The 8,643-nt window shown below is 45.0% G+C and overlaps 1 protein-coding gene across 15 annotated transcripts in view; it reads left to right on the top strand.

The window, feature by feature from the left end:
• LOC124011440 (tensin-like) overlaps positions 1-5,899 on the top strand; it is a 335,052-nt gene extending 329,153 nt beyond the window's left edge. For 9 of the 15 annotated variants that reach the window (XM_046324816.1, XM_046324826.1, XM_046324818.1 and 6 more), the window contains 12 exons: positions 1,096-1,185; positions 1,452-1,481; positions 2,108-2,180; positions 2,296-2,912; positions 3,126-3,341; positions 3,495-3,590; positions 3,679-3,828; positions 4,077-4,109; positions 4,619-4,787; positions 4,964-5,032; positions 5,151-5,180; positions 5,344-5,899. In XM_046324816.1, coding sequence (XP_046180772.1) covers positions 1,096-1,185; positions 1,452-1,481; positions 2,108-2,180; positions 2,296-2,912; positions 3,126-3,341; positions 3,495-3,590; positions 3,679-3,828; positions 4,077-4,109; positions 4,619-4,787; positions 4,964-5,032; positions 5,151-5,180; positions 5,344-5,473 — 1,703 coding nt within the window. In that variant the 3' untranslated portion in view covers positions 5,474-5,899. The remainder of the gene's footprint in view (positions 1-1,095; positions 1,186-1,451; positions 1,482-2,107; positions 2,181-2,295; positions 2,913-3,125; positions 3,342-3,494; positions 3,591-3,678; positions 3,829-4,076; positions 4,110-4,618; positions 4,788-4,963; positions 5,033-5,150; positions 5,181-5,343) is intronic. The other 6 variants (XM_046324821.1, XM_046324817.1, XM_046324825.1 and 3 more) reach the window with 6 other exon arrangements.
• The last annotated feature ends 2,744 nt before the right edge of the window (positions 5,900-8,643 follow it).

Genomic DNA, 8,643 nt, shown 5'->3' with positions numbered 1-8,643 from the left:
TTTCCTCCACTGGAAAACTGATGGAATCTTCAGATTACTGTGTCCAGTCCAACACGCCAACCCTGCCAAACTCTTTTCCTCCACTGGAAAACTGATGGAATCTTCAGATTACTGTGTCCAGTCCACCACGCCAACCCTGCCAAACTCTTTTCCTCCACTGGAAAACTGATGGAATCTTCAGATTACTGTGTCCAGTCCACCACACCAACCCTGCCAAACTCTTTTCCTCCACTGGAAAACTGATGGAATCTTCAGATTACTGTGTCCAGTCCACCACGCCAACCCTGCCAAACTCTTTTCCTCCACTGGAAAACTGATGGAATCTTCAGATTACTGTGTCCAGTCCACCACGCCAACCCTGCCAAACTCTTTTCCTCCACTGGAAAACTGATGGAATCTTCAGATTACTGTGTCCAGTCCACCACACCAACCCTGCCAAACTCTTTTCCTCCACTGGAAAACTGATGGAATCTTCAGATTACTGTGTCCAGTCCACCATGCCAACCCTGCCAAACTCTTTTCCTCCACTGGAAAACTGATGGCATTTCAATTCACTTCATGAATTGACTGAATAAAAAAAATGGATTGGATCCCAATCCTGGCATGTAGTCATTGTGTCTCCTTGGATATACAGTACTACTATGTAGTTACTAGATGTACTGTTCAGGATGCCATTGGTTCCCTCTCCGTGTCACCAGTCCCTCAGTGAACTGTTCTGTGTTGGTTTGCCTTCTGCATGCCATGTCCCAACTCTTGCATGGCCGGGGCACGTTGTACTGTGTCTCCATTCACCATCCTGGTTGTCTTGTTGTTGTAGTTTGTTGGTTGTTTGGATCTGACACTATGTATTCTGTATGAATCAGCTCAGATCTTCTGGAGGCTAAACACTTACAGTTTGGTTTGGTCTCTCTCTTTCTCTCATTATCTATCTCTTCCTTTCTCCCTCTATCGCGCTTTTTATCTCTCTTTCTCGCTCTCACCCTCTTTCTCTCTCTCTCTCTCTCTCTGTTTTTCTCTCTCTCTGTTTCTCTCGCCCTCTCTCTCTCTCGCTTTGTTTCTCTCGCTCTCTCTCTCTGTTTCTCTTGCTCTCTCTAGCCCGTTCTCCTCCAGGCTTGGCCAAAACCCCTCTCTCTGCTTTAGGACTGAAGCCCCACCACCCAGCAAACATTCTCCATGGTGGATCAGGTCAGAACACACACACACACACACATACACACACAAACACAAACACACACACACACAAAAAAAAATCCATAGTGGATCAGGTCAGAACGCAAACACACACACAACCTTTTCTCATCTAGGTTTTCTTAGTCCCCCAATTGCTTCTACACACCTGCAAACTTTGGTCTCTTGCTTCTCTTTCAACGGTTTCCTCCTCCTCTTTTTTCTCACCTCTCCCTCAATCACCGACTGTTTTCTTCTTCTACTTATTCTTTCTGTTCTGTCAGACTGTGAATCTGTAAGCGATGAGGAGCAAGGTAAGGGTGTTTCTATGGCAACATGTGGCACCAACCTCTCATCCCCGTCACACAGAGTACCCATAATCCTTTGTGTTCGGCCATGTTTGAAAACCCCTCGTTTTGACAGGAGGATCTTGTTATGGCGTCTCGGTTTTGCTCTACCTTCTGTTGTTTGCTTCTAGAGGAATAACACAGTCCCACTATACAGGCTGCAACCGCAAACATTCTGTTTTGATTGGCTATCAGTGGTTAAGTCCTGCCTCTTCTCGAATTTCATTGGCTGCCCAATGCGTCCCAATTATTTTGGCCAGCCCAGAAGTTTCTGAAACGTGAAGAAAAGGTTCAGGTTAAAGTAAGGAATTTGATAAGGTGTGAGGTAAGGTTACAGTAGATTAGGTATAAAATCTATATTCGGTTGTTAGCCTGTGGAGTGGGCCTGTTTAATGCCTTCACCTCTCAACTTTGCATCTGTGTTAATCCCACTTTGAGTCTCCCTCAGGATGTTTCTTTTCTTTTTGAACTGTTTTGGGAATGACCTCACCAGGTTTCTGTCGGTCCCCCTCATAACAGCATCCCTTTCACTCCCTGTTTAGCCTGCCAATGACAGTGTAATAATAATATATGTGTGTGTGTTTTCACTACAGATGGCCGTGGTTATGCTGGACACCCCCTAAATGATCCTATATCTTCCAGTAGTCCCATCCACAGCCCAGACGGGTGAGTACGGTACTGTTCCTGGGGCACAGAGTTTGGATAACCCAGGGGAAACTCTTGAAAGAAGAGGACTAAAGATAGTCCTAGGTTACAGCTCAGTGTTTCTCTCTCTCTGCAGCATGAGGATGACTTCCTCCACTCGTCTCCAGGCTGACTCCGGCTTCCCATCCCACCCCTTGGAGAGTGCCCAGCACGCCCCCGTTCCATCCTACGGCCCCCACTCCCCTGAGGGATCCCAGGTCAGCGTCGTGGGCCCCCTCCACACCGTCCCCGGAAGCCCCAACACTCTCCACCGCACGGTGGCCACCAACACCCCACCAAGCCCCGCCCTCCAGCGCCGCCTGGCAAACCAGGCCAGCCCGGGTCTGGCTCGTCACCCCACATCGCCCAATGGAAACAGGGTGCAAGTCCCCGGCAGCCCTGTGATCCCCTCAAGAGGCTCCAGAACCGCCGCCGTCCCTCCTAGCCCTTTGATGGGGCGCCACCCGATGGCCAGTGGACACACTACGCCTGATGACAGACAGGGGGCACCACCCACGCCCTCCTTCCCAGTGTCGCCCCAGCCGATGCTTCCAGAGAAGAGGCGGATGCCCAGTGGAGAGAGGTCCAATGTGGGGCTGTCGTATGGGACTCTGGATGGGAAGACCACCATACCCACCTTACCCAGTGGAGGCAGCACGCCCAGTGTGTCCACCTCTCACACCCTACCCGACCTCTCCAAATTCTCCATCTACGGTGAGAGAGGAGGTCCAATCCTGAATAGCATCTAGCCCTAGTCTCTGCCATGTTCTTTATAACTATTCAATCTATTCAGATCTAGCCAAGTGAGCGGTCATACTCAGTCATGCACAGCAGAAACTGTACAGTCAATCAGTGCTTATTTTGATGGACGACAGTCTCAGAATCATCCCTTTTTCATTGCTTTGACCATTGTCACTACTTCTACAGACCAGAGTCCAGACATCAGGCTGAACGTGAAGTTTGTCCAGGACACGTCTAAGTTCTGGTACAAGCCAGACATCTCCAGAGAGCAGGCCATCAGTCTGCTGAGAGACAGGGAGCCAGGGGCCTTCGTCATCAGGGACAGCCACTCCTTCAGAGGGGCCTACGGCCTGGCCATGAAGGTGGCCTGCCCACCTCCCACCGCTCAGGCCAACAAGAAAGGTACAGTAGATCTTTAATCTTAGTCGCAGGTCTAGGATCAGAGCACCCGAACCCGAATCCCAACCTTAATCTTTAGGCGTGAAAGTGCAAAAACGGACCTTCGATCAGAGACCTTTGATTAAAGGATGTGTTTACTGTTTTGTTTTTTGGCAGTTGGTGACATCACGAGCGAGTTGGTGAGGCACTTCCTGATTGAGACGAGCCCCAAAGGCGTTCGTCTGAAGGGCTGTCCCAACGAACCCTACTTCGGTGAGTTCCAAACATGCATATTCAACAGAGAACTCGTTCATTAGCCCTCCAGCAAGTAAGTACACTTGCTAATCATGTGTGTGTGCAGGATGTCTGTCTGCCCTGGTGTATCAACACTCGATGACTCCTCTGGCCCTGCCCTGCAAGCTGATGATCCCCAGCAAAGATCCCAATGAGGAGGCCCTGGAGCTGGACACTCCCACCGACACAGTGGCCGAGCTGGTGAAACAAGGAGCAGGTGAGGACAAACTGAACCCTGCATTATTCAGCCCATTCTCTTTCAGTTGATCATCAATCCATTCCAAGCCTTCTATTACAACAGTAGATACATATAACAACAAACGAATAATAATCGGCCAAATTCTGTTTTACTTTTACCACTGTAGTACCTATGTAATTACTATGCAGTTACACAAATACATAGTTTTCATGTACTACAGTGGTTTTGTTTCTCCTCTCATGCTCGGATACCCTGTTATGTTGCAGTAGCACAGCAACAAGTCCCCGAGGAGGCCCATGGTAAATACTGCACTGTGTTTTTGGGTTCTATTTTGGCATTATTAACCCCCTTGTCCCCACACTCCCCAGACTGATATTTCAGCTCTGCATGGTCACCACAGAAGCTTCCCTCTCACTACCATGCCTGCCTTAGTCACATCTTTGCTTGTCATGGCTGTCACTCAAACGAGTGAAGTGTGTTTCTATAACGCTGTTCTTTAGGTCTTATGCAGAGCAGCTGTTGTCAGGTTTGAAACATTGTCTTCTGGATTGGACGTGTGTTCTGCTCTCTTTGGTAGAGATAGCATGGCACTACCTACCGACAAATGCATGGAGTGAGCATTCTGATCGGAGAAGAAAGGAAAGATATGGAGCCACTAATATACAGCCAGCTGTTGCCTCGATCTGTTTCTCAACACTTATCCACAACATGTTCAAATGATTGCACTACTTGTTGGTAGTTGAACTCCTTCACTGCTTCATTTTGTACAGTGACTGATTATGCACCATTTCTTTTTGTTCTCTCCCAGCATGCAATGTTCTTTACATCAGCTCGGTGGACATGGAGTCTCTGACCGGACCTCAGGCCGTCGCCAAAGCAATCAGCGAAACGGTGGCCATCAACCCGTTGCCCGCGGCAACAACCGTCCACTTCAAAGTGTCGTCGCAGGGCATCACCCTCACGGATAGCCAGAGGAAGTGAGTAGTAACCATGGAAACAGGATCACCCTACACCCACAGTCAGATCCATAGAAATCTGTTGGTATTCAATCATTGATTAATCACTAGTATGTCAAACTGTTTTACTTGAATTGAGCTAGCTTGGTGACAAACTGAGATTTCCAACACTAACTCTGAGTTTTCTCCTGCCCTAGGGTCTTCTTCCGAAGGCACTACCCAATCAACACTGTCACCTACTGTGACATTGACCCCCAGGACAGGAAGTAAGTGTTTGAGACCAGATCTTTCTGCTGTGCTAAAGTAGTGAAAATATTGCAAATGTAGCCTACATAAGGAAGAGTTGTTGATTGTTCCTCCAAAATGAATTTCTCGTCTTCACAGGTGGAGCAAGGAAGGAGGTGGAACGGCAAGGTAGGTCTCACAACTCAAATCACTCTATTATACATAGAATAGGTCATTAACTAGATGGGACAAATAAGTCCCATGGTCCACATAGGCCTATAAATAACTACATCAAATCATGAACCGTCTCCTACATATTCAAACCAGGCTTTTATTTCTCTTTAAACTTCAGACTGTTTGGTTTCGTGGCACGTAAACAAGGAAGCACAACGGACAACGTCAGCCACCTGTTTGCCGAGTTGGACCCCGACCAGCCTGCTTCAGCCATCGTCAACTTCGTCTCCAAAGTCATGAGGCGGTGAAACCAACGAACCCCCGGCAGCCATTCTTTTGTTCTTCCATTTTTTTTTCTTCGTTTTGGATTGTGTTTCATTATTTTCTTCTGTTCTCTTTGCTTTATTCTGCGAGATTTTATGTTTGAAGGACTTGGAGGTAATTCAAGATGGCGCCAGAGGAAGTTGTGGCTGGAGTGGTGACAGTGATAATGTGTCTCGAGCTGGTGGAGGAAGAAGGTTTCTTCCACAGGGTAACTGTGGAAGTCCAAGTGGAGGAGCTGTGTGCTAAACTAAGTATCAGTGGGAGAAAAGGACACTGACATTTATCAGGTTTTCGGATTGATTTACCAAAGGTAGCACTCAGAACAAGTATGTCATAATTAGACAGTCAGTTTAAGGCGTTGTAGGTTTTCTGTTTTTTTTTTTTTTTTACAATGGAACAGTTGATTGAAATGAAACAGACAAAAACAGAAAGAATGCTTTCTTCTTGAACTTTATTCTGTCTTCAGAAAAATAGTTTGCCTCAGTGGCTTCTTACTAAAGAATATTTAAGAAGACATTTTGCATGTTAGCTCGATCTTTAAGCTTGGTCCACTAAAGTCATTTGTAAGTCGCTCTGGATAAGAGCGTCTGCTAAATGACTTAAATGTAAATGTAAATGTCATTTGTGAACCCTCGAGTGGACATTTCCCAGGCCTGTTGTATGTTGTAAAGGGCTCAACAGCGAGAAAAATAAACTGTTCTCAACTTCACAGAGCAGATCAACCTTCTCATAAAACACATTGCTTATGTTAGGTCCAGACTTGACCAGTCGATCCTGGAGCGCACTGATTGATTTCAGATGTGGGAGATGGATTACTCTGGCCTGTGGAAAGGTAGCTGGTAAATCTACTGCTGTCACTCCTCCTGTCCACACGGTGGTGCCGATTATCCACGTTTGAACTCAAACCTGCTTGACTCAGACTGATCCTCACCTGTTGGCTGCTCACAGACACTGCTAATCAACACACTGGAAAAAAAACACCAGGGACTGGTCCGAGCCCTGGGCCCTAGGCACTGTCCTGCATGTTTTAGTCCAACTGCACCCCCCTCCCTCTAAACATCACCAAAACGGCCATTCTACGCTGTGTTCTATGAAGACTTTAACCCTAAGACAAGAAAACAGAGGTTGTTTGCCTTGTTAGAGACTGCATGATATTATAAACCATTTTTGGACTCTACTAAAGAGCCCTAAAAAGAAAAAAGAACATGTAGACAGCCTTTTGTTGAAGTAGTTACTCGATGGTGAGATGCGATATTTTTTTTATTTTCTTGATCCAACTTGCAGCAGGGTTTCACTGTATCAAGCAAGGTCGTCTTTCATTTTGAACCAAAAGGGAATTTATCCTCTCACCAGATCGCATCTACATACCTTTAGACAAACGTAGAGGTTGTCACACTGTGTGTAAATGCCTGCTTCTCAAACACACACCACTCACCCATCTTCCATAAGCTAAGGAAAAATGATATTGATATCAAATGTATATAGATATACTACTTTGAAAGGTGACATAGCTAAAAAAAATATTTATTTTTGTTGCTTTGTTCTTCCATGATAACTCATATATACATATATTGTACAGTCTACATAAAGAAGATTACCTTAAGGATTGAGAAAAAAATACTTATTTTGGCTAATGATTTCAAAGTCGGGAGATTTTGAAAGGCTTTTGGATATATATGGTGTACATTACTCAGTACACGTATGTTTGTTCTAGCTCGTCATGTTTATTCTTCTTCGCGTTCTCAGAGATTGAGGTTAGGCATGTATGGGATGAAAGCATATGATTTTTACAGGAAAAATGCATGGACAAAACCATCCGGGTGGTAGACCAACATAATGTTCAAGTTTGTCTTAAACGCTGCCATAATACAGCGAATAATATCAGTTACCTGGCAAATGTTGTTGCCAGTTTTAGGGTCAGCTCTTGAATATGAATTTACCATCTTATGAAGATATGAAATGTTCTTAAAAAAAAAGAATAAGTTTTTATAAGGGAAGCATGAGGACATTTAATTTAGAAGTCGACCTTAAATGCAATATGTAAACAACAATGTGCAACCCATCATACCGACATTATGATTTGCCAAAGATTCAAACACATAACTTCTATGGTGTCTACATGTTTGGCTTTTTTCCAAGGAAATTGTGTTGCTAAGCCGAATGAATTCATAAATGTTCCTTCTGTTGCCAGTAAATATGCAGTCCCACATACCACTAACACCACCATTATATGTGAACTTCTCTATTCTCTCTCTCGTCCTCTCCATTGCAACTGAATGGAGTTGAGACTATCGTTAAAACCCGTTTAGAAATACCAAGCACTTACCAATGGAATACCACAACCATACAACAGATGCAAACAATTACTTTATATCATTTCATGTGAATATCAGTGTTGAAGGCAAAATGTTGTCTACAAATCTCTTTTATTTGAGCTACTACGTCTAGCTATAGTCACCCCGATGTCCAAACTGTGGCCCTCTGTGGCCCTCCGTGGCCCTCTCACAAGTAACATGATCTATTTGTTCTCCTTATTTAATTCTTTATTTGCTGGTATGTTTTTATTTTTTATTTTTAAGTCCTCAACATTTCAAGCTACACGACCCCGCGACTGTCAGTCAGTGTTAACCAATGGAACTGGAATGCATTTTTGTGTGGAGGTGTGTGGAGAGGAGTTCAGTGTACAGACGGGACTTAATGAGTGTGTGAATGTACTACTAAAGATGTACAGAAGGGTCTTGTGTTGGTTTTTTTCTTCATTTGCATTATACTGTCATGGCTTACCTGTTCCTGAGGAGAAAACACAACATTAAAGCAATACAAATCCGTTACAGTAAAACATGCGGTTGTTTGAGCGTTCATTTTCTCACTCATTGTGTGTAGTCATCTTAACTGTTTCTCTATGGTAACACATCGCTTATGACCATAGCGTTATGTTTTGAATTGTATGATCTTTATGGCTATGACTCTCTACGTGTGCGTTCATAAATTCACTCTGGAGTGCCAGAGACGCTCTCAGCGTTCGTAAATTCAGCGCGTTGTCAGATTGTCCACTCATAAATTCTTAGTGTTTCGCTCTCGGAGTTTCAGAGCGCACACTGGACGCTTTGGCCGAGGGTTGATCCGAGAGCGCTCTGACCAGACAACGACAGTC

Source organism: Oncorhynchus gorbuscha, linkage group LG23 (genome assembly GCF_021184085.1).
Source record: "Oncorhynchus gorbuscha isolate QuinsamMale2020 ecotype Even-year linkage group LG23, OgorEven_v1.0, whole genome shotgun sequence".
Classification (NCBI taxonomy): domain Eukaryota; kingdom Metazoa; phylum Chordata; class Actinopteri; order Salmoniformes; family Salmonidae; genus Oncorhynchus; species Oncorhynchus gorbuscha.
This window is presented reverse-complemented; position numbering and strand designations above follow the sequence as displayed.